Consider the following 26,260-nt stretch of genomic DNA (forward strand, 5'->3'; position numbering starts at 1 on the left):
TTCCCAAGATCGTTTTGGCTATTTGGGGCGTTTTGTGTTGCCATACAAATTTTGAAATTTTTTGTTCCAGTTCTGTGAAAAATGCCAGTGGTAGTTTGATAGAGATTGCATTGAATCTGTAGATTGCTTTGGGAAATATAGTCATTTTCAAAATGTTGATTCTGCCAATTCAAGAACATGTTATATCTCCCCATCTGTTTGTGTTGTCTTTAATTTCTTTCATCAGTGTCTTATAGTTTTCTGCATACAGACCTTTTGTCCCCTTAGGTAGGTTTATTCCTAGGTATTTTATTCTTTTTGTTGCAATGGTAAATGGGAGTGTTTCCTTAATTTCTCTTTCAGATTTTTCACCATTAGTGTATAGAAATGCAAGAGGTTTCTGTGCATTAATTTTCTATGCTGAAACTTTACCAAATTCATTGATTAGCTCTAGTAGTTTTTCTGATAGCATGTTTAGGATTTTCTATGTAGAGTACCATGTCAGCTGCAAACAGTGACAGCTTTAATTCTTCTTTTCCGACGTGGATTCCTTTTATTTCTTTTTCTTCTCTGATTGCTGTGGCTAAAACTTCCAAAACTATGTTGAATAACAGCAGTGAGAGTGGGCAATCTTCTCTCATTCCTGATCTTAGAGGAAATGGTTTCAGTTTTTCACCATTGAGGACGATGCTGGCTGTGGGTTTGTCATATATGGCCTTTATTATGTGGAGGTAGGTTCCCTCTATGACCACTTTCTGGAGAGTTTTTATCATAAATGGGTGTTGATTTTTGCTGAAAGCTTTTTCTGTATCTATTGAGATTATCCTATGGTCTTTATCCTTCAATTTGTTAATATGGTGTATCACATTGATTCATTTGCATATATTGAAGAATCCTTGCATTCCTGGGATAAACCCCACTTGATCATGGTGTATGATCCTTTTAATGTGCTGTTGGATTCTGTTTGCTAGTGTTTTGTTTAGGATTTTTGCATCTATGTTCATCAGTGATACTGGCTTGTAGTTTTCTTTTTTTGTGACATCTTTGTCTGGTTTTGGAATCAGGATGATGGTGGCTTCGTAGAATGAGTTTGGGAGTGTTCCTCCCTCTGCTATATTTTGGAAGAGTTTGAGAAGGCTAGGTGTTAGCTCTTCTCTAAATGTTTGATAGTATTCACCTGTGAAGCCATCTGGTGTTGGGCTTTTGTTTGGTGGAAGATTTTTTTTTTTTTGGAAGATTTTTAATCACAGTTTCAATTTCAGTGCTTGTGATTTGTCTGTTTATATTTTGTCCTTCTTCCTGGTTCAGTTTCAGGATGTTGTGCTTTTCTAAGAATTTGTCAATTTTTTCCAGCTTGTCCATTTTATTGGCATAGAGTTGCTTGCAGTAATCTCTCATGATCCTTTGTATTTCTGCAGTGTCAGTTGTTACTTCTCCTTTTTCATTTCTAATTCTGTTGATTTGAGTCTTCTCCCTTTTTTTCCTTGATGAGTCTAGCTAACGGTTTATCAGTTTTATTTATCTTCTCAAAGAACCAGCCTTAGTTTTATTGATCTTTGCTATTGGTTCCTTCATTTCTTTTTAATTTATTTCTGATCTTTCATTTCCTTCTTTCTGCTAAGTTTGGGGTTTTTTTGTTCTTCTTTCTCTAATTGCTCTAGGTGTAAGGTTAGGTTGCTTATTTGAGATGTTTCTTGTTTCTTGAGGTAGGACTGTATTGCTATAAACTTCCCTCTTAGAACAGCTTTTGCTGCATCCCATAGGTTTTGGGTCATTGTGTTTTGTCATTTGTTTCTAGGTATTTTTTGATTTCCTCTTTGATTTCTTCAGTAATCTCTTGGTTATTTAGTAGTGTAGCCTCCATGTGTTTGTATTTTTTACAGATTTTTCCGTGTAATTGATATCTAGTATCATAGCATTGTGGTCGGAAAAGATACTTGATATGATTTCAATTTTCTGAAATTTACCAAGGCTTGATTTGTGACCCAAGATATGATCTATCCTGGAGAGTGTTCCATGAGCACTTGAGAAGAAAGTGTATTCTGTTGTTTTTGGATGGAATGTCCTATAAATATCAATTAAGTCCATCTTGTTTAATGTGTCATTTAAAGCTTCTGTTTCCTTATTTATTTTCATTTTGGATGATCTGTCCATTGTTGAAAGTAGGGTGTTAAAGTCCCCTACCATGATTGTGTTACTGTTGATGTCCCCTTTTGTGGCTGTTAGTATTTGCCTTATGTATCGAGGTACTCCTATGTTGGGTGCATAAATATTTACAATTGCTATATATTCTTCTTGGATTGATCCCTTGATTACTATGTAGTGTCCTTCTTTGTCTCTTTTAATAGTCTTCATTTTAAAGTCTATTTTGTCTGATATGAGAATTGCTACTCTAGCTTTCTTTTGATTTCCATTTGCATGGAATAGCTTTTTCCATACCTTCAGTTTCAGTCTGTACGTGTCCCTAGGCCTGAAGTGGGTCTCTTGTAGACAGCATATATATGGGTCTTGTTTTTGTATCCATTCAGCCAGTCTATGTCTTTTGGTTGGAACATTTAATCCATTTACATTTAAGGTAGTTATGGATATGTATGTTCCTATTACCATTTTCTTAATTGTTTTGGGTTTGTTTTTGTAGGTCTTTTTTTCTCTTGTGTTTCCACCTAGAGACGTTCCTTTATCATTTGTTGTAAAGCTGGCTTGGTGGTGCTGAATTCTCTTAGCTTTTGCTTGTCTGTAAAGGTTTTCATTTCTCCATTGAATCTGAATGAGATCCTTGCTGGGTAGAGTAATCTTGGTTGTAGGTTTTTCCCTTTCATCACTTTAAATATGTTCTGCCACTCCCTTTGGGCTTGCAGAGTTTCTGCTGAAAGATCAGCTGTTAACCTTATGGGGATTCCCTTGTATGTTATTTGTTGCTTTTCCCCTGCTCCTTTTAATATTTTTTCTTTGTATTTAATTTTTGATAGTTTGATTAATATGTGTCTTGGCATGTTTCTCCTTGGATTTATCCTGTAAGGGAATCTCTGTGCTTCCTGGACTTGATTGACTATTTCCTTAAGGAAGTTTTCAACTATAATCTGTTCAAATATTTTCTCAGACCCTTTCTTTTTCTCTTCCTCTGGGACCCCATAATTTGAATGTTGGTGCATTTAATGTTGTCCCAGAGGTCTCTGAGACTGTCCTCAATTCTTTTCATTCTTTTTTCTTTATTCTGCTCTGTGGCAGTTATTTCCACGACTTTATCTTCCAGGTCACTTATCCATTGTTCTACCTCAGTTATTCTGCTATTGATTCCTTCTAGAGAATTTTAAATTTCATTTATTGTGTAGTTCATCGTTGTTTGTTTGCTCTTTGGTTCTTCTAGGTCCTTGTTAAACATTTCTTGTATTTTCTCCATTCTATTTCCAAGATTTTCGATCATGTTTACTATCATTACTCTGAATTCTTTTGTAGACTGCCTATTTCCTCTTCATTTGTTTGGTCTGGTGGGTTTTTACCTTGCTCTTTCATCTGCTACATATTACTCTGTATTCTCATTTTCTTTAACTTACTGTGTTTGGGGTCTCCTTTTCACAGGCTGCAGCTTCATAGTTCCCGTTGTTTTTGGTGTCTGCCCCCAGTGGGTGAGGTTGGTTCAGTGGCTTGTGTAGGCTTCCTGGTGGAGAGGACTGGTGCCTGTGTTCCGGTGGGTGGGGCTGGATCTTGTCTTTCTGGTGGGCAGGGCTGCATCTGGTTGTGTGTTTTGGTGTGCCTGTGAACTTAGTATGATCTTAGGCAGCCTCTCTGCTTAATGGGTGGGGTTGTGTTCCTGTCTTGCTAGTTGATTGGCATGGAGAGTCCAGCACTGCAGCTTGCTGGCTGTTGGGTGGAGCTGGGTCTTAGATTTGAGATGGAGATCTCTGGGAGAGCTCTCGCCGATTGATATTACGTGGGGCTGGGAGGTCTCTGATTGTCCAATGTCCTGAACTCAGCTCTCCCACCTCCGGGATTCAGGCCTGTCAGCCACACGGCCTGGTACGTGGGGATTTTCTTGCCTTTTGGGAAGTCTGACGTCTTCTGCCAGTGTTCAGTAGGTCTTCTGTAGGAGTTGTTCCACATGTAGATGTATTTTTTTTCAATTTATTTAATTAATTTATTTTTGGCTGTGTTGGATCTTCGTTGCTGTGTGTGGGCTTTCTCTAGTTGCGGCGAGCGGGGGCTACTCTTTGTGGCGGCGGGCAGACTTCTCACTGCAGTGGTTCTCTTGCTGTGGAACATGGGCTCTAAGCACTCGGGCATCAGTAGTTGTGGCTCGCGGGCTCTAGAGTGCAGGCTCAGTAGTTTTGGTGCACGGGCTTAGTTGCTCCATGGCATGTGGGATCTTCCCAGACCAGGGCTCAAACCCATGTCCCCTGAATTGGCAGGAGGATTCTTAACCACTGCGCCACCAGGGAAGTCCTGTAGATGTATTTTTTCCTTTTTTTCTTTTTTTTTTTTTTTTTTTGCCGTACGCGGGCCTCTCCCTGTTGTGGCCTATCCTGTTGCGGAGCACAGGCTCTGGACGCGCAGGCTCAGCGGCCACAGCTCATGGGCCCAGCCACTCCACAGCATGTGGGATCTTCCCGGACCAGGGCACGAACCAGTGTCCCCTGCATCGGCAGGCGGACTCCCAACCACTGCACCACCAGGGAAGCCCTGTAGATGTATTTTTGATGTATTTGTGGGGAGGAAGGTGACCTCCACGTCTTTCTCCTCCGCCATCTTGAAGGTACTCCGATCATGGTTCTTTATGCACAATATCTGGCCACAGTTTCTGGTTATGTGGAGATCAAAACCATAAGACACATGGACAAATCCATAATTATAATTAAAGACTTCAATACTTTTTCAGCGTATCTCCTTCTTAATTCAATAATTAAGTAGATTCAATAATTAAGTAGACAGAAAAGAAGCAAAAATATAGCAGATTCAGCAACACTATGAAACTATTTGACTCCATCCCTCCCAACATCAGAATATACACTCTTCTCAGGGGCACATTGAACATTTACCAAGACTAACCATATTCTGGGCCATAAAACAAGTCTCAATAAATTTAAAGGATTTAAATCATACAATATGGTCTCTGGCTACTACAGAATTAAGTTGGAAATCAACAACAGAAAGATCTACAGAGAAATTGTAATTTTTTGGAAACAAGATAACATGCTTCTAAATAATCCATGGTCAAAGAAGAAATTGAAAGAGAAATTAGAAAGCACTTTGAACTTAATCAAAATGAAAATATAACATACCAATATTTGTGGGAAGCCTCCACAACTATGAGATAATAAATTTCTGTTGTTTACACCACCCAGTCTTGTGGTATTTTGTTATGGCAGCCCTAGCAAACTAATACAAGCCCCAAACTGGAAATAACCTGGATGTCCATCAACAGATAAATGACTAAACAAATTTGGCAAATTTCATCTTAAAGTGATCAAGGTTAGTATCACCCCATGATAAGTCATATTGGTATCATGTGCACCTGACATGATGCTGTGAGAAGAGCACCTCATCTCTGTGGACCTCCTCCCCAAGTCCCATAGCCCCAGTCTAATCATGAGAACACATCAGGCAAACCCAAACGAAGGGATATTATACAAAATACCTGATCAGTACTCTTCAAAAGTTTCAAGGTCATGTGGAGCAAGGCAAGACTGAATAACTGTCACAGAATAGAGGAGACACAATGACTAATTTCACAGTGACATTCTTGATTGGACCCTGGAACAGAAAAAGAACATTAGAGAAAAAACTGCTGAAATCTAAATAAAGTCTGTATTTTAGTTAATAGTATTATTTTAATGTTAATTTCTTAGCTTTGACAAATGTACCATGGTCATGCTAACATTAAGGTAAGCTAGATGAAAGGTATTATCTTTGTAACTTTTTTTTTTTTTTTTTTTTTGGCTGCAGAGTCTTAGTTGCAGCATGTGGGATCTTCGTTGCGGACTGTGGACTTCTTAGTTGCGCATGTGAACTCTTAGTTGCAGCATGCATGTGGGATCTAGTTCCCCGACCAGAGATCGAACCTGGGCCCCCTGCATTGGGAGCATGGAGTCTTACCCACTGGACCACCAGGGAAGTCCTGCAACTTTTATGGAAATCTAAAATTATTCCAAAACAAAAAGTTTATTTTAAAAAATTGTATATATGTAACAGCATTCAAACAATAAGATCCCACTTGGGGTACTGTTAAAAATCAAATATTTAGGAATAAATCTAATGAAAGATATGTGAAAATTCTACATTGAAAACTACACTGTATGATAGAGATCAATTTTTTTTTTTTGCAGTACGCGGGCCTCTCACTGTTGTGGCCTCTCCCGTTGCGGAGCACAGGCTCTGGACGCGCAGGCTCAGCGGCCTAGCCGCTCCACAGCATGTGGGATCTTCCCGGACCAGGGCACAAACCCATGTCCCCTGCATCGACAGGTGGACTCTCAACCACTGTGGCACCAGGGAAGCCCCCTAGAGATCAATTTTTAAAGACTCAAATAAATAGAAGGATAGATCATGTTCATGGATTAGAAGACTCAATATTGTTAAAATATCAATATCCTCAAGTTAATCTGATAATTCAATGCAATCCTAATCAGAACCCCAGCAGGGATTGTGTGTGTGTATGTGTGTGTGTAAATCAACAAGCTGATTCTAAAATTCAGATAGACTTCAAAGGGCCAAGAATAGCCAAGGCAATCTTGAAGAAAAATAGCCCCAGATGACTTACACTATCTGACATCAAGACCTATTATAAAGGTATAGCAATTAACACAGTGTGCAAAGAAAGACAAATTGATGAGCGGAATGTAACTGAGGTATCAGGAACTGACCCACACATATATGGTCACCTGATTTATGACAAAGATAACACTACAGTAGGGAAAAGATAATATTTTAGTAAATAGTGTCTAGGCAACTGGGTAACAACATGGAAAACAATATATCTTGATCACTACTTCATTCTACACACAAAAATCAATTTCAAGTGGATTGCAGATCTACATATGAAAAATAAAACAATAAAATTCTTAGAAAAGGACATCTCCTTCACCTTGGAGTAGACAAAACTTTTAAAAACAAGACATAAAAGCACTAACCAAAAAGAAAAAAATTTGATATATTTGACTCTATTAAAATTAAGGACTTCTGTTCAAAAATAAAATACGATTATGAGAATAAAAAGACAATGCACAGAATGGGAGAAGGTATTCACAATACCTATATTCTATAGAAGACTCATATTCAGAATACATGAAGAACTTGTATGTAAAAAACAACTTCATGAGACTTCCCTGGTGGTCCAGTGAGTAAGGCTCTGCACTCCCAGTGCAGGGGCCCGGGTTCGATCCCTGGTTGGGTAAACAGATCCCGCATGCATGCCTCAACTAAGAAGTCTGCATGCCGCCACTAAGAAGCCCGAGCCCGCATACCGCAGCTAAAAGATCCTACATGACGCAATGAAGATCCCGCGTGCTGCAACGAAGATATCTCGTGCTGTGACAAAGACTGGGCGCAGCCAAAATAAATAAATAAATAAATATATTTTTTAAAAATTGGCAACAATGGACATCCTTGAGAGTATCATTCTAAGTGAAGTAAGTCAGAGAAAGACAAATATCATATGATATCACTCATATGTGGAATCTAATTTAAAAAAACTTCATAAATAAGGGATATATAAAGAAATACAAATACCACTTAATAGAAAAACAGGCAAAAGATGAATAAGTATCTTACCAAAAAAAGGACAGAAACGGCCAATAAATATGTGAAAAGGTGCTCAATGTCGTTCATTATCTCCAGAATGGCTACAATGAAAAAGTGAAAAATGCCAGATGCTGGAGCATCCAAAACACTTCTGCACTGATGGTGAGAGTGTGAATTGATGCAACTATTTTTGGAAAACTATTTGGCAACACCTACTAAAACTAAACATATGCATACTCTATGAACCAGAAATGGTATATAACCATCTTATATACCCAACAAAAATGCACACAGATGTTCACCAAAAGATATATACCAGAAAATTCACTGGAACACTGCTTGTAATAGTCAAATACTGGAAACTATCCAAATGCCCAACAACAGTAAAACACATAAAATTTAAGACATTCGCACAATGAACAGTACTTACCAATGAGATTGAATGGACCACAGACCCATGTAGCAATATAGACGAATCCCATAAGCACAATATTTGGCAAAAGAAGACCCTCCCCAAACTACATACTGTATAATTACAGCTTTTAAGTATAAGAACAATTAAAACTAATCTATGTTGTTATAAGTCAGGATAATAGTTTCCCTTGTAAGAAGGGATATGCAAGGACTGGACCCAAGCTTGACCTAGATGCTCAGTGTGTGAATAGCTGTGTTCAGTTTGTGAAATCAACACACTCTGCACTTCTACTGAGGTAAGAAACAATCCCAGAATTTCAATATTTTGAGAACAACACTTGCTCATGGTATATATTCACTGAAGGTTAGGAGAGTGGTTCAGCTCATCAGAATCACTCAGGGACCCAAGCTGACGGAGTAGCTACCACCTAGAATAACACTCAAATGACCCAGCCTGCAGTCCTATGTATCACTTCTGCTCACAATTAGTTCATTGACTAGAAGGAGTCACATGGTCCCACCCAACCACAAGGGGACTAGGACATGCTTTGCTGTCATGTCCGGAAGTGGAGAGAACCAGAAACATGTGGTAAACGTACTGCGCCATATTGTCAGCCAGTATTCTTCTGGAACACACTTTCTAGCAGCTATATGGTAATCTACCAAAGGCAGTCTCATTACATACATAACCAATTCCCTTTGTTGAACATATATTTGGTTCTTTTTCTATTAATAATTGAATATTAAAATTTTGTTCTTTTTGTCCACTGCCTTGTTTAAGAGTCTTCCCATGGGCTTGAACTTCTGCCCTTTTAAGCACCTTGTGAAGATCCTGCAAAAGCTTTCTCTGTTTTGGTGGTATACACCTGCTAACTGCATACATAAGATTTATTTTACAATTCCTTTGTTCTGAAACTTATTTTCCTAGGTTTTATTGCTGTTAATTGTTTCGGGTTTCCCTATTGATGTTACTGATTTAGATGGCTTTAGCCAAGAGGTAGGCATAAATCTCCTACATATATGATCTTCTTCCTAGAAAACTTCTAATGCCTTAATCTTTGAGTATGTTATATTATCAAATGAAAACAAAACAAAATATTAATTACTGTAATATTACATCAAATTTAAATGAATGGGTTCATACGAAGCTGAGTTTACTTATTTTTCTTAACATACAATAGTATGTATTACTGCAATTTTGCAATTCTTATTTTACACACTATGGTATTTTATTAAAATCTACAAATACAAAAGTATTTGTTTGAAAATTTCAGGTATTTAACATTGATGAATCCTAATAACTTAGACAACTCAAGCTCTAAAAAACTTTGGAATACTTAAACCAACCTTCCTTTATAAATGTAGAAAACAAGGGCCAGAGAATTCAGTGATTTGTTGAAGGTCATAAAGCAAATCAATTACCAAAAGAGATATCCAACAAATTTCAAAGGTATAATGATGACTCTGATCCTCACATTTCTGAAAGGGTTATAGATCGAAGAACTGACCAGTAGAGTTTTCCAGAATTAATAGTGTCAGACAATATGAAAGAGCGTTTGTGCAGCAACATTTTTATCTGTTTGGAACACCTAGAGTGTACTGGCATCATTTATGCTGTTTCTAGGAGAGCATCTGTCAAGAAGAATCTGACTGAGAAAATAAAAGCTTTCAGAGAGTGGGGCGGGAGGAGGGAAAAAAAAAAGCTTTCAGAGAGATGTACAGAGTAATTTTCAAGAAGAGTTGTAAGGGAAATTTTTTATGCTAAGGTGACATCAACTGCAAGCAACCTGTGGAAATTGTTTTCTTTTTAAAAAAAATAAATGTGAGGAAAAGATCGAGATGTCATTCATCACTTTAGGGTACTCATTCTCTTTCTTCTGAATATGAAATGTCATCCATCCCATGAATAGATGAATTGTTCCTTGTTTTATGTTGTACTGTATCTACAGTACTTCAAGTCTTCCACAGTGTGTGCCTTGGAATTTGTTACTTCTGCATTTCAGTTGATTTGGGAAGAACTGTTAATTGGATCAATAAGACAATGTTTGAGAAGAAATTATAGACCTGTGCTTCAGACAAAATGATAAGAGTCATAGCATACGTAACCATATAAGTCATTCAGCATAACACAGTTTTAGTGATAAATAACAGTGCTCGAACTTTTGAAAAGGCACTTCAGGGAGAAATCCCAAATAAAAGAATAGTAACAGGATTTTATTTTTGGAAAAGAGTGTGAATTGGTTAGCAGAATTATGAGATGTATTCTAATGCTTTTATCACCTTTCAAAAATAACTGTAATGAGTCAGCCCAAGAGCTTTCATGCTCTGAAGGTACAGAAATTTCAATAAAATGTAAAACTTCAAAGATTTAGTGGATAAGTATTTGTTAAATGTCAATAGCACAATGTTTAATTTATAGAGACTAAATAACAGGGAAGTTTGACAGCTATTTTTTAATACATACAAAGCCAAGCTAGCATTTACCTTGATCTGTGATGCACTACAGTGAAAAAGATAAGAACCAAGTTATTGGAATCTCCTGAGTTCAAATTCCTTCATCTACCTGTTGTGTCAATTTGAGTAAGGTATTTAAACTCCATGTGCTTTATTTTCCCTGTTTCTAAAACGAGATAAAAAATAGTACCTAACTTGTAGAATTATTTTAAGTATTAAATGAAATAAGGCAGGTAAAGTGCTTAGCTCAGGACTTAGCTTGGAGTCCTCACTCAATAAATAGTGACGACTATTCGTCCTTCTATCATTATTAGTGATAATGTAGCTCCTTTCATTATTCCACAAATTCGTATAAGTTACTCTGATTTTTTTCCTAAACTGATAGGTACTTAAGATGTCTGCATTGTCTTTTTGCAGTAATAATTACTGTATTGTCTGCAAGGAACATAATTAAGATTCATCCACAATGATGAAACTACTCTTTTTTTTTTTTTGGCCATGCCGTGAGGCATGCAGGATCTTATTTCCCCGACCAGGGATCGAACCCATTCACGCTGCAGTGGAAGCATGGAGTCTTAACCACTGAACGGCCAGGGAAGTCCCAAAATTACTCTTTTTGATAACCTAGCATTATATCATATATCACATACCGTATATCATATCATATCATAGTCCTATAGGCCAGCATTGAAAGACAATTGTATAAGGAGTGAGCAGACATGAATTCTACACCCAGCTCCATCTGTTCTGCTTCCATCCTTGAAGCTGATCTAAACCTCTAATCACACTGCACTTGCATCTTCAGACACATGTAAATGACCTGGCTTGGGAGTCATATGCATCACTTCTGCTCACAGTTAGTTCATTGACCAGAACAAGTCACCCATTTGTTTGAGTAGCTGACACATAGCAGGCTCTGAATAACCAATCTTTTAAAAGATTAAATGAAAACAAATTAGAGTGGTTACTCAGTAATGAGTTGTTTTTGTTAGATGGGAAAATTATCAGATATAAACTTTAAAATGCACATTTTGCTGAAGTTCAGCAAGGATATTTAAGTGCTTTTTGTGATTTTACCAAGCTTTACATTTCTTATTTAAATTAAACTTTTCTTTGAGGACTTCCTTTGGTTTTATATACTTTTATTTTGCCTAACTCAGTTGCATTTTATACCTTTTCAGTCTTTAAAAATTGTAACACATTTTCCATGGAAACAACCTTTGTTTGCTACCTAGTTATAAATAACTTCTTTCTGGTGATTCTTTTTTTCTTACAATTACCTAACAAAGACAATGGTGAACTGTTTGTTTTTTCCTGAAAAGCAAATGAACATAGTACTATATACTTAGTTAACTGTAGATCAGCATAGGATATGACTCCGAGGGCTTATGGAAAAAGGGCACACTCACTCCTTAAAAGAAATTAAAAAAAATAATGCTAAAGATATTTAAGGTTTATCCCTACATCCTCTTGAAACTGCTTATATCTTAGTCAATTAATTCTATTGTCATTCGGAAAAATACCTCATAAACTTAAATTTGCACATAACATTAGTGGCATACCTCACTCATGCCCACATTCTGATAGCCAGAATGGAGCAGGATTACTGGGTGTAGCAGATACTGTTTTAATGCCCCTCTCATATACTCTTGGACCTTACCATTTTGGTATACAGTTGCCGAAGACTTCCATTTACCAGCACCTGCATTTCTGTATCTGAGGGCTTTCTGGCTCCTGGAGCCTGTTCTGTCTATGAACAGTGTAGGCAGAAGTCTGGGAAATTAATCCTTCCCCTGCACTCAGAGTAGATCTCAACCAACGACTAAGGGGCTTATGTATACTCCAGGTCCCTCACCCTTGAGGTGGGTTTATCTGAGGCACAGTGTCTTAGACTTCCCCAGAGAGATTTATTCCAGTTGCCCACAGTAGCAATTTAAGAATGCATCCTTAACTGTCTTCCTTATTCTTCTGTCTCACTTCCCCACTCCATACTGATGTTTCCTGGAATCATCTCTGAAATAGACTACTCAAATTTAAATTCGTATCTCAGGCTCTAAGACCGTGGATCATGGGATCTACATAGATCTGTATGGCCAGTTTGCTCTCAGGGTAGCTGTACCCATTCACACTCTCACATGTGGTTCCTACTTCTCAATGACATTGACAACTTTTAGATTCATCTCATAGTTTTATTTTTTCTGTGATAACTAGTGAAACCCATTTCTTCATACACCTGTGGGCCATATGGTATTCATACCTTTGGATTTCCCACTTACGCTCTTTTCCATTTTTCTACTGGGTTACCTATATTTTTCTTGATTTGGAATATTTCCCTGTATATTTTAGATATTAATTCCTTGTTGGTTTTAGATGTTGCGAATATCTTCTAGTCTATCAAGTATCTGTTAAATTCTTGACATAAATCTTTATGTATGGTGTCCTTTATAGACTTAATTTTGATGTAAAAAATACTATATATATTTATTATATATTAAGATATATAATGCTTTTTGAGGGGGTCTGGTTTACAAAGTTATTCCCACACCAAAGCCACAAAGACATTATTCTCCATGATCTCCCTCTTCCTATGCTAGTACCAGAGTAATGCTAGTACCACTCTAGCAGAGTGACTCTCTCCCTGTCACATGTCAGATTGTCTGGAAGCAGAATCTGAGATGGACTTTGGGATGTAAAAGGTTTACTAAAAATTAGCACCTGTGAAAGGGAGGGGAAGGAAGTAGAATTGGGCAGAGAAAGTAATTGAACTAAGATGCAGGTTGATAAAGCCTCCGGCAACCCAGTGAAGCACTTTGGAACAAATACTATTAATCATCAGAGTGTCCTGCATCAGGCTGAAATGGCCAGACTTTTATAGCTCACTTGCCCTCAGTCGCCATATCCTGGCAGCCCTGGAAGGATGTGACCTTGGGCAAGAGAGCTCCCAGCAGATGAGGCTGACCCTGAAGCAGCTGAGAGCTGGAGGCTGTATAGTAGCTGCCCTCCCTGCAGCTGGGCAGTGAGTTCTTCCTCAAAGGAGGATGTAGGCTGTACATCTCCATGTCTAACATACTCTTCTTTGCTCTTCTTTTTAAAAATTGACATCATAATTATTCACAGATCTTTATTTTTCTTTATAAATTCTGGAAGTTTTTTTTGTGTGTTCCTTTTGGAATTTTGGTTGGAATGGCACAGAATGTATGCCATTCAATGTGAGGAGAATTGACATCCACTGGGTAGTGGTGTACCAAGTAGATGACATTTGGGTGGTGGCCAAACAGATGATGCTCTGGAGAAGGAACTGCAGAAGTAACAGGCCAAGGAGGCAGCCAGTGTAATCAGGGGATTGTTAAATACAGAGGGGATCAAGCAAATAATTATATATATGTTGAAATCAATATGAAAAAAAATATGTGGGAGCCTGGTTTCACTGTCAAAAGGGGATTTACAAATATAGAGCAGGGAAAGTCTTACAAGTACTCAGAGGTGCTGGATTGGCATCGACTGCATCAGTGTAAACTCACCGTTTTTAAATATATTTAGTGATAGGTTTAGAAATAGAGATAAATATAGGCATACACATACATATATTTCCTAGCTCTGACAGCTGAAAGAACCTAGGCACCATGATACCCCCGTAGCAGTAAACACACTGAGAGCCTAGATCTAGCTTTCTGATTACAGAGCCGAGGCAGAGAAAATACAAAATGAGCCTAGAACAACTAGTTGTACCAGAAAGTAAGGAAATGTTTATAGAATGATGGGGGTATGCCAACAGGACAAAAAGTCAGCTTGAAGGGACTCCCATTGGCCAAATCTGGGACAATCTGAACATGAAAATAAACAGCTATAGTAAAACATTACAACCTATTGAATGAGATAGGAGTCCACACTGAAATAAATAAGTGAATAAATGAATAAATAAATAAATAAGTAGAAGGGAAAACTCTTCCTTATATTAGAATGTTAACTAGTAACTACAGAAGAAATGATGGACTGAGAAAATCACCATTTAATCATAATCACTGTGATGAGTGATTCAGACAGCAATTAATGGATGTTAAGGCTGGTGGGCGAGGTGAGGAACAGAATATTGGCATAATCTCAGAATATCTCCCGACAAAATATTTATCATGTACAAAGGAAATAATGTGATTTTTATGGTGGAAAAGACCACCTGATTAGATGAGCAAAGTTCTTTCTCATCACAGTGGTGTGAAGAGTTGACATCATGAGCCCCCAGGGAGATGCAAAGAAGAGCCCAGCCCCATTTCTGTGGTTTTCTTGTAAAAATGTATGTCCTGAGTCTAGTCATGAAGAACAGTAAATGGACCCAGTTGAGGATCATCCTATGGAATGAAAGGCCTGTTCTTTTAAAAACTGTCAAGGTCATAAAAAACAAGGAAAGACAGAAATTGTTCCAGATTCAAGGAGAGTGAAATACATGACAATTAAATTCAATGTAAGTTCCTAGATGGGATTTTGGACCAGAAAAGGAAAAAAGACATCGTTGGACAGAGAGTGAAATTTTAATGGAGTCTGTGTTGTATCAATGTTGATTTCCTGACTTGGAAGTTTATGTAATGGTTATGATGGAGAGCGCCTTTGTTTTGTGGATATACGCACTGGATGTTTAGGGCTGATAGGGTATCAAGTCTATACATTTTTATAAGATTGTTCATAAAAAGACTCAACCAAAACAATGAGACCATATATATAGATACAAACACAGAGTGAAAGCAGATGTGCTAAGATATTATACTTAGGGAATCTAAGTGAAGAGGATATGGGAGTTCTTGCAACTTCTCTGTAATTTGAAATTATTTCAAAATACTTATGATACATATTCGTATTCATATCTATTTATTTATTTGGCCATGCGGCACAGCTTGTGGGATCCTAGTTCCCCAACCAGGGATAGAACCTGGGTCCCAGCAGTGAAAGCGCCGAGTCCTAACAACTGGACTGCCAGGGAATTCCCATACAGATTCATATATAAAATAAACATAAAAACATACGTCCACACAAAAGTTTGTGCACAAATATTCATAGCAGCATTATCTATAATACCCAAAAAGTGAAAACAATCAAAATATCCATTAACTGGAATGGATAGGCAAAACATCATATATCTGTACAATGAAATATTATTTGGCAATAAAAAGGAAGTAGGTATTGATACATGCTACAACGTGGATGAACCTTGAAAATACTGTGTTCGGTGAAAGCAACCAGTCACAAAAGACCACAAGTTGTAGGATTCCATTCATGTGAAATGTCTACAATAAGAAAATTCATAGAAACCAAAAGTAAATTAGCTGTTGCCAGGGGTTGAGGAGAGCGGGGGAAATGAGGAGTGGCTGTTACTTATTTGGGCTTCCAATTCCATACCTCAAATTAGAGAATCTATACCTTATTTTAGAGCTGATCTCTGAAGTCTCTAGGATCCTCTTAATCTATATGTCTGAGACTCGTAGAGATTGTGTTGAGGAAGTAATACCCTTGACTTGATGATTTTTAAACAACTTATATGGGGTTATTGGAAAATATATTAATTATTAACTAATTTTAGAGTAGCATGTTGTTCATTTATTTGAAACTTTATGAAACATACTTCCAAAAACCATAGGAACTTGGTTAAAAGCTAGCAAAGACTCAAACGCACCACCTAGCGGTGAAGACAGGAAGCTTCAGATTGGTGATACTAGACGTCTTGCCATCACACGCGCAGGACGGCTGCCCTTAGTAATCTTTTATCTTGTATTTGTCCTGTCCCCTCATCACTCAGGATAGTTTCACGTACACAGAAACCCAATACCTCCTGACTTAATAGTTTGTTCATTTGACGTACTTTTAATCCAACGAAATATTGTTGACTTCTGAGAATTGTGGGAAAATCATTGGTTTTAAGATTTGCGGGGCTGAAGGTGCCTTTCTATTCATAAACCTCAAACCCCTCCTACCTAAGAGGCCCACCTAGTCTATCTCTTTGTGGATGGACACGCCACTCCACAAGCGCCTGGTTCAGAGAACCAGGACCACTGCCTTTGAAAAGACAAAAAATCTATACTCCAATGGGATCCTTGATGTAAAGTATTTAACGACTTTCGTTTTACCTACTACAGAAATTAAAATTGTCTTCAAATTTAAATTTAAATATCTAAAAGCAGGAACACACCATCCTTAATCTTAAACCCCCAAAGCAGGAAAGAGGTCAGAATCCTAGGGTACTGGGCCTATTGGTAAAGAGGGGTCTATGTTGTTTTTTCCTTTGGTTTTGCATTCCGCTCCCGTTCCTCCTGCCCCCGCACTTTCTCCTTTCCTTTTTCACTCCATCTTTTTTCTCTCTTTTCTCTTTCTCTCCCAAATAACAGTCAAGTAATTAAAATCAGCACCATGTTTAAATGGAACAGGTAGTGCCCTGCACAGGGTGATTTAATTATCCCAGGTTTTCACCTGAAAATCCTCTTGCCATCGAAAATATTTCTCTTCGAGTTCCTGAAATATTAAGCTAATTTCCAACACTCTGCTTTAATTATTGTTAATTAAGCCTTCTTTCGAAATATCATTCTCACTTTAGCACAATTTTTTAAAACCCCTTTCGACACAACACAGGAGGGCTTCTGAATACACCAATTTTAGAATTTTGCCTGTGATCAGCCTTGCTAATAGAAATCTCCTGGTTTTTAAATATTAACTTAAAACATTTGATTTCAATTTTTTACTGGGTTTACGAATGCCGGCTGCCTTTCAATGACTTAAAATGTAGCCTCACCTTTGAAAACTCTAGGGCTCAGTGCCTCCACGGGCATCCAGGCATTTATTCTTAATTCTGCTTCTTAAATAGGCTCCGGGGAGGAGCGGTTTCGATCTAGAAGTTCAGGGAAGCAGTTACCACAGAACTTGCAACAGTTGGTGTCAGGCGATAGGCAGGTTGGAAGTGATAAATGGGGCTGGTTTAAGAAACAAAAAGCCCCGGGAAGGGAAAGGAAGGGACAGCCGTGGCCTTAGGGGCTGTCAGCACGGGACCGGCGGGGCCCAGCTCCGGCCGCTGGAAGGCGCCTTCTGGAAGGCCAGAAGCGGCAGCGGCCGCGGAGACCGCAAGCCGGGAGATCGCGCACCGCTGGGTGCGGGACGGGCGCGCGCCCAAGCCGCCCCCCGGGCCACGCCGGGGCCAACACGAGGTGAGGCCGGCCCTGCCCCCGCGCCGCCCCCGGCGGGAGGCGCGACGCCCAGGCCGCGGGTGCGTGCGCGGCCCCGGGCGACGCGGCTGGGCGTGCGCGGGGCCGCGGCGGAGGCAGGGCCGGGCGGGCGGCAGAAGATGGCGAGGGTGTGTAGGCGGCAGCAATGCTCCGTTGAGAGACGCGGCTTTCGGCAAGAACTGGACTCCTGGCGCCACAAGCTCATTCACTGTGTAGGTGAGACCCTCCCCCGGCTGCCTCCGGCTCTCGGGCCACCCCGCCGCCGGCCGCCCGGAACGAGGGAGGGAGCCGGGAGAGAGCAATTGCTGCTCCGGCCCGCCCGCCCTCTTAGGTTTGGGCGTCCCCCTCCCCCACCCCCCGGAGTGCGGGCGCGCGCGACCTCCGGGCGGGCTCCCCGTGCTCGGGCCTGAGCGCGCGCGCCGGCCCCTCCCCTCCGCGCGCCCTCCCCGGGGCGGGCTCTCGGGCGGGAGCGCGTGCCCCTCTTCTCCTCCTTCCTTCCCTCCCATCTTCCCTCCCTCCCTCCAGGCCTGGCGCCGCAGCTGGCTTATTGTGGAGGCTTGCCGTGCGCCGCTGCCACTGGACCGGCGGCGGCGCCGCCGCCGGTGCCGCAGAGCCCAACGCGAGAGCTGGGGGACGTGCGTGGCCGCGGCTCGACCCCCTGGCTCCTCTCTGGCCGGCGCCTTCCGCGTCGCACGCCGCCCCTCCCCCACGTGCCGCGGCGGCGCGCGCTCCTGCGTGCACGGGCGGCGGGCGGGCGCCCGGCGCTCGGGCGTGTGCGAGGCGTGAGGTGGAGATGGGGGCGGAGGGAGCCGGAGCTGTCACAGGCCCCGGGTCCGCCTGACCGAGCCAAGTGGGGTGTCATGGCCGCGGGGGGCAGCGGCTGCACTTCCTCTGCGGGCGGCGGCGGCGGCAGCGGCCGGGGAGTTAATCCTCGACGCTCGGGTCGGTGTGTGTGTATTTGTGTTCGGTGTGTGCGCGGCGGGAGGAAGGGGGGTGGGACCGGGTCCGACCGGGAAGCCGGAGCAGGGATCGTTCTTGTCCTCTCCTGGGGGATTTTCCGGAGCCGCCGCCTCGCCGAGAGCCTCGTCCGCCGCCCGCCTCCCGGACCTCAGGCCGCCTCGGGTGGCTTTTTCCGTGCGGGCAGGAGGGAGTGTGGACGGGGTCGCCCCGGGAGGGGCTGGGCGGCCGAGCTGCGCCTCTCACACTGTGTGTTTTGTCTGTTTTTCTCTCCCAAGGTCCCGTTTCCCTCTGTGCGGCGGCCGGCGGGACCATAAGGGCTTAACTCATATATTTAACCCCCCTCCAAAAAGTAAGTGGCCCGTGTGGTGTCTCCGCTCCGCCCGCCGCCCCCTAGCCCCAGTCCGTCCTGTGTCTGACTCTCCTGTGCTCCAGCATTGTTATTTCCCCATCTTTGCTTCGGTGCTGCTGATGTGTGGGGAAATGTCTCTTGTCGTCCTCCGTCCCCCACGCCCAGTCCTCGGGGAGGCCCAGAATTCCAAACCGCCCCCCATCCCCCCTGTGGGGAATGATCTTGTCTTCCCAACAGAATCTAGGAGATTCTTTCCGTTCGCTTGGGCCCCTCATCCCCTCCTTCCCGACAGGGTTTCGTTGGAAGGAATTATGCAAATCCTGCTTTCTGGTGTCCATTCAGCGGCAATTTCATGCGGTGAGAAGTTCTCTTTGTTGTGCGAGGGGGAGAACAGACACTGATTTAATAGACATATCTGTTGGGGGGAAGGGTAGAGGGGGTGTGGAGAAGCTCAGTTTGGAAGAATTACAGCACTTGGTAGCTCAGTGTCTTTGTGTTTGAGCTTTCTGGCTTGACAGGAGGGTATGCCCTTTACAATGTCCCACAAGGGATATTTTCTATAATAGATTAAAAAACAGAACTGAAACTTTAAACAAGTGAAAAATAAGGTAACCTTTAGTTAGAGAATATAAACCTTTCCATTTCTGCGGTGTTTCATTATGAAAATGTATGTGAATTTTGTTAAGGGTTTAGACCGTACTATCAAAATTAATATAGGCAACAATGCTTTACAGTATCTGATATCACTTGGTTGTCCACAGGTTAAAAGTATATTTTAAAACATATACTTGTGTAAATAATAAAAGTATGAATGCGTTTTTTGGTGTAATTTGTCTTGTGGATATATTTGAAAATTTCCCTCCTGCCAATCCCAGCCCAGCTCTGCCGTCCAGGAATCAGCCTTTTGGTTATTAGTTATCATGCCGTCCAGGAATCAGCCTTTTGGTTATTAGTTATCATTTACTCTGCTCTGTCTCTGCTTGTTTTATTCTTTGAAACCTATCTTAGGTTTGCTAAAATGTTACATCAGCTTTAGCACTTATTGAATTATGTGTTATTTGTAACTATCATATGAGACCTTATAAGGCATGTAGAGGTTTTGAGAATCATGAAATTAATGAGTTTTCAGAATTGTAAGTTAATACAAAATTCTGAAATTATTTCGAAGAATTTTTAGTTCTTGTATTTGTTTCACTTTTTTAATGATTGGTCTTTTTTTTCAGGAGGGCTTTTTAGTTTTTAAAAGATTTTGAAATTGAAAACTATAACCCTATAGATTTCTTAAATTACTGTTGCTTTAGTTTAGATGGTTGTTTATCTTATTCTGATTCTTTTTGCTTTGAATCCTTGCCTTTTGCCTCAGGCCCCCTTTTTATCAGTCATTGCTTAGTGTTAGTGGCGAGTTACTGCTGCTTGACAAGACATTTTTGTTTTTTGATTTTGGGTTTTTTTTTTTTAACTAATAAAATCCTTCTGTAAGTATCTGAATTGAATATCAAATTTTAGATTCTTTTTTTGAGGGAGAATTTTAATCTAGTAATCAGTTTTCTTTAAAAGCATTCTGTTAACTCCAAATACCCACTTTCGAGGTAGTAAAGTTCAGATTATTTAGAGTCCAGAGTGCAGATCAGTATTTTAGTCTGAGCAGTAATATATAGTTGATAGTCTCCCAACTAAAATCAGTTGCGTCTCATATTTTCTCTTCTATTGTATGTAATTTTGTTCTTTAGGAAAAGAGTTCTAAGTAAGTCAAATATAGTGTTAACTTTCTATATATAGAGCGGTGGCAATGGTTCTTATTTAAGTATAATCCAAAAGGCAACTCTGTTTGTCACTAGCAAATGTAATAATTCCTCTTTTATTTTAATGGATTGGTTCTGAACAGTTAACCTTCTATTTGATTCTCTTTACTGATTATCTTAATACTTTAGGGTCATTTGGTTCCGAAGTAATACTTAATTTATAGCAGTCTTTGGATTGAAAGTGAATTCTCACTCATTTCCAAAATCTAATACTCCATTCTACTTTATTTTTTGGAGGGGGTTGAGGGTCAGGACTGTAGAGGTGGAAGTGAAGGTGTTTGTGTTTCCATTATTAGGTTTTAGTCGAATTGGAGTTAGCAGGTTCAGGCAGTGATTATGATCAAGATGGATATTTGGTAACCAGGTGATTATTGAGTCCTCTGGGACTAGAATGATATTCCATTCTGGGAAGATGGAGGTTCTCTCTGTTGCCTAATATGATGTAACCTATTGCTTGGCTGCTCCTCATCTTTGCTATATTCTCGAAAAGCCCTTCACAACATAGGGGAAGTTGTGATTATTTCAGCTTAGCTCTAACTTGGTGGAAAAAGGATAGCAGGATGAGTCTCTGACTTAACAGAGAGTTATTTCAAATTGCCCTAATTCCCTCAAATATGCTTATAGCTGGAGCAGTTCTAGGAAGCATCTGAATAATGCCATTTTTTTTAGCCTTATGGGGTTACACAGGATGGCCTGGAATTCCTTCCAGAGTGAGAATTAGGTATTCAATGTCTGTGGGGACTTGCCACTTCTGAGTACTTGCCTAATCACTTAGCTACTTGTACTAGTGCTGTTTTTAGGATCGAAAGGCAGTTAGGTAAGTACATAATTACTTTATTTAAATATTTATTAAGCATCTGTCTTGTATTAGTCACTGTGGGCAAACAAAGATATTGGGGAAGCTGCCTTAACATTCAAGAACTTTCATTAGTCCTTAGAAAAAATATAGTGTATTCAGTAGAAGGCAAAATGTGCCATACGATAGTGAAAGCAAGTGCTGGGGGGTGTTTGGAAGTGAAATAAATCACTTGAGATGATAAAGAAAGGCTGCATGAAGAAGGTGGTGGATTTTTGCTTCATTCTGATGAAAATGGAGAAGGCATTCCTGTCACGTGAAACAAATAAGCAAAAGTACAAAAGGACAAGAGTGAGTTGTCTGTTTAAACTGCAGTCCAAGATTGGTGTAGGAAATGTATAGGTGATAAGTTTGCAGAGATAGATTGTTGGATTTTCTAATGCAGGTTAAAAAGTGGAGTCTCTTTGTTAGGCACTTGGGGTTTGCAACACACCTGTCTCCTTAGCTCAGGAGAAGAATGTTTCCTTTATTTAAGGATTCCATTGTAAAATTCTACAATAATGATGTTGGTTGTTTTTTTAAATCACCTTGGCAGAGACAATATTGTTATCCACAGCAGTGTCTCTTCTAAGTAAGCTCATTTGGAGGTTGTACCTTATTCCATTGCACAAAACTCATTTTCGAAGTTGCCTAAAATCAGTGGCATATTCATTCATTGAGTGCCCTTAGTTTTGAGAAATTTTCATCCTTTAGAGGTTGGATTTGGTATTTGGAAACAGAAAAGAATATTTTCTGCCACAATAAAGGTATATATAAAATAATGAGATTGGTTTTTTTTCCTGCCTTGCAAACTGGCTCTGAAAGCTCAGCAGAGGGGCTTGATTTGTTTTGATGTGCCTCTGAACTTCTCTCTTGATTCGTATTTCCTTTACGTCCACCTGTCTGCTGAATGGAATCTGGATATTGGGTAGATGTGAGTAAACAAAGCTGTTATTTTTTGTAGTTTCAAGTTAAAGACTTGCCATTACTACCCTCCAAATTATCTTTACTCTATTTGCAAATATTTTAAAAAATCTTTTTACTGTTAGTTATACTTGCACATTGTTTTTGGGATAATCCCAGTGTGAAATATTTGCTAATTTTATTGACTGTCTCTTGTATGTAGAAAGTATCCCAAGTCCAGTGGTCCATACCCTGAATTTTTTCTTTTTTTAATTGAGATATCATGTATATACCATAAAATTCACCCTTTTAATTCATACAATTCAGTTGTTTTTAGTTTATTCACAAGGTTGTGCAAATATCACTAATTCTCGAACACTTTCATATCCAAAAAAGAAACCCTATACTCATTAGAAGTCATTTTGCATTTCTCCCATGACCCAGTCCTTGGTAACCCCTAATCTACCTCTGTTTCTGTGGATTTGCCTGTTCTGGACAGTTCATATAAATGTAATATTATAATATGTGGCCTTTTGTGTCTGGCTTCTTAGCATGTTTTCAGAATTCATCCATGTACTGGCATATATCAGCACTTTATTGCTTTTTTTGGCTAACTAATATTGCATTGTATGGACATACTATATTTTGTACATCCATTCATCAGGTGTCAGACGTTTGAGTTGTTTCCACTTTTTGCCTATTATGGAGAAGCTGCTGTGAACTTAAGCAGCATTATTCCTGTGGACGTTTATCTTTTCTTCTTTTGGGTACGTACTTCAGAGTGAACTTGCTGGGTCATATAGTAACTTTTAATGTTGAGGAACTGCCAAACTGTTTTCTAAAGCGGCTGTAGTATTTTACATTCCCACCAGCGGTGTAGGAGGATTTCAGTTTCTCCACACCCTTGCCAACACTTGTTACTGTCTGTCTTTTTGGTTATAACCATTCTAGTGGGTAGGTATGAACTGGTATCTCATTGTTGTTTTGATTTGCATTTCCCTAATGACCATTGATGTTGAGCATCTTTTCATTTGCTTGTTGGCCACTTGTATATTTTCTTTGGAGAAACGTCTCTTCAGATCCCTAGCCTATTTTTTAAGTTGAGTTGTCTTTTTATTGTTGAGTTGTAGTGTATATTCTGGATACTAGACCCACATCAGTATATGATTTGCAAAAGTTTTTTTCTTATCGTACCCTCAATTTGAGAGTAGTTAGATCAGAAGATAATCTGCAGCATTATTCCTGTGAAGGGAATAATGGATGTTGTAATGGAGTGATCAGAATGAACCAGAATTACTCAGGAAAGGCTTCCTTAAACATCCTTTTCCATGAATTATTAAAATTGTTATTTGATGGAGTTTTGTAATAACACAGATATACTTTACTATCCAAATCTTCTAAGTTTTTGCCTTTTTTTTTTTTTTAGTGAGGGTTCATATTTCAAGTTCAAATAATATGGTAAACCATGTTATTTGAATCTTTTCTACACCTGAGTTTTGGATAGTATATAACCAAGGTTTGGGTGGAGAAGGATATCTTTTCTCTGTATAGACATTTTGTCTGAATCTATTCTGTGTCTAGTGTTCATGGTGTTACCATCTTATATCTGCACAGCACATTTTATATTTTTTTAGAAAACTTTCACATTATTTTATCGTCTTTATTTAGAAATGTAGAAAATTAAAAATGGGTATTAAAAAACTATTGGTCAGTTGGGAAACATTGAGTAATAACTCTTGTTAAAGTAATAAGGGGATTTCCTTTAGCATAAATGCTTCCCTCTTATCCACAGAAATAATTTTATGATAGTTTAATGTTTGAAATAGTTAACCTAACTTCTCAGGTAAAAGTAGAATACAGAGCTGAACTTCTCCAGAAAGACTTTTTAATTTAATTTGCTTCAATTGCTGTATGAAATTACATAGTAGTTTTCTACCTCTATTAATGATGGTACACATCAAGACTAACTTTTTGGGTTAGAAGCTGTGAATACCAGTATTATTTCCCATGAGAATTATTATTATTGGAAAAACTGTTGTAGGATGAACATTTTCATTTTCGTTGTTAATAATAGTCTGTGACTGTTATTTGGTCTCATGATTAGCTTATTTTTCATAAGCTCTGAGTCATTTTATTATCATCATTATTAATACCTGATTATTGTATATTTTTTTTCTTATTAGTTGACTTTTTAGAGATTTCCAGAGGGTAAAGGCATGTTCTCCCTCTCCTAAGCTGCCAATATAAAGGGGAAGAAAAACTAATTTAAAAGGATCTACAGGGCTTCCCTGGTGGTGCAGTGGTTGAGAGTCCGCCTGCCGATGCAGGGGACACGGGTTCGTGCCCCAGTCTGGGAAGATCCCACATGCTGCGGAGCGGCTGGGCCCGTGAGCCATGGCCACTGAGCCTGCGCGTCCAGACCCTGTGCTCCGCAACGGGAGAGGCCACAACAGTGAGGCCCGCGTACTGCCAAAAAAAAAATGGATCTACAGGTTGTGTGTTGCTTGGTAAAAGAAAATCCCACATCTGCAAATGTGAATGTACTACAAAAAATGTATTTTATGTTACAACAGAATTCATCTCTGATTTAATATAAGAAACATGCTCCACTAGTACATGTAGAATTATTATTGGTTTATACAAATTTCAAAAATAAGTGTACCATGTGTGTAGAGGAAGGAATTGTTGAATTTGTTAAATTGAGGCATGCTTATGTTCAGTTTGATCTCTTGTTTTTCACGTATTTTTTATTGTCCCCAATGCATGGGTATTTTTCTTTTTAATTAATTTATTTTTGGCTGCATTGGGTCTTCATTGCGGTGCACGGGCTTCTCATTGCAGTGGCTTATTGCAGAGCACGGCCTCTAGACGCATGGGCTTCAGTAGTTGTGGCACACGGGCTCAGTAGTTGTGGCTTGTGGGCTTTAGAGCGCAGGCTTAGTAGCTGTGGTGCATGGGCTTACTTACTCTGCAGCATGTGAGATCTTCCCGGACCTGGGATCAAACCCAGGTCCCTTGCATTAGCAGGCGGATTTTCTTTTTTTTTTTTAACTTCTTTATTGGGGTATAATTGCTTTACAATGGTGTGTTAGTTTCTACTTTATAACAAAGTGAATCAGTTATACATATGTTCCCATATCTCTTCCCTCTTGCATCTCCCTCCCTCCCACCCTCCCTATCCCACCCCTCCAGGTGGTCACAAAGCACTGAGCTGATCTCCCTGTGCTATGCTGCTGCTTCCCACTAGCTATCTGTTTTACGTTTGGTAGTGTATATATGTCCATGCCTCTCTCTCGCTTTGTCACAGCTCACCCTTCCCCCTCCCCGTATCCTCAAGTCCGTTCTCTAGTAAGTCTGTGTCTTTATTCCTGTCTTACCTCTAGGTTCTTCATGACATTTTTTTTTCTTAAATTCCATATATGTGTGTTAGCATACGGTATTTGTCTTTCTCCTTCTGACTTACTTCACTCTGTATGACAGACTCTAGGTCTATCCACCTCATTACAAATAGCTCAATTTCGTTTCTTTTTATGGCTGAGTAATATTCCATTGTATATATGTGCCACATCTTCTTTATCCATTCATCCAATGATGGACACTTAGGTTGTTTCCACATCTTCTTTATCCATTC

At 39.7% G+C, this 26,260-nt stretch overlaps 1 protein-coding gene and 2 long non-coding RNA genes across 13 annotated transcripts in view; 2 read left to right on the top strand and 1 right to left on the bottom strand.

Annotated features, from left to right (window-relative positions):
- Positions 1-2,585: 2,585 nt before the first annotated feature.
- Positions 2,586-17,628, bottom strand: LOC125961138 (uncharacterized). The gene is made up of 2 exons (XR_007471486.1): positions 17,354-17,628; positions 2,586-5,727 (listed from the first exon to the last, which is right to left on the bottom strand). It is a non-coding gene; the product is annotated as an uncharacterized LOC125961138 (long non-coding RNA).
- Positions 17,629-17,938: 310 nt separating this feature from the next.
- Positions 17,939-26,260, top strand: part of LCOR (ligand dependent nuclear receptor corepressor) — a 136,211-nt gene continuing 127,889 nt past the window's right edge. For 3 of the 11 annotated variants that reach the window (XM_033425690.2, XM_049697441.1, XM_049697442.1), the window contains exons 1-2: positions 18,030-18,726; positions 19,016-19,089. In XM_033425690.2, the coding sequence (XP_033281581.1) occupies positions 18,641-18,726; positions 19,016-19,089 (160 nt within the window). In that variant the 5' untranslated portion in view covers positions 18,030-18,640. The other 8 variants (XM_049697443.1, XM_049697444.1, XM_033425691.2 and 5 more) reach the window with 5 other exon arrangements.
- LOC125961137 (uncharacterized) overlaps positions 19,459-26,260 on the top strand; it is a 35,231-nt gene continuing 28,429 nt past the window's right edge. Inside the window, exon 1 of the long non-coding RNA XR_007471485.1 lies at positions 19,459-26,232. This is a non-coding gene — a long non-coding RNA (uncharacterized LOC125961137). The remainder of the gene's footprint in view (positions 26,233-26,260) is intronic.

Source organism: Orcinus orca, chromosome 14, assembly GCF_937001465.1.
Source record: "Orcinus orca chromosome 14, mOrcOrc1.1, whole genome shotgun sequence".
Lineage (NCBI taxonomy): Eukaryota > Metazoa > Chordata > Mammalia > Artiodactyla > Delphinidae > Orcinus > Orcinus orca.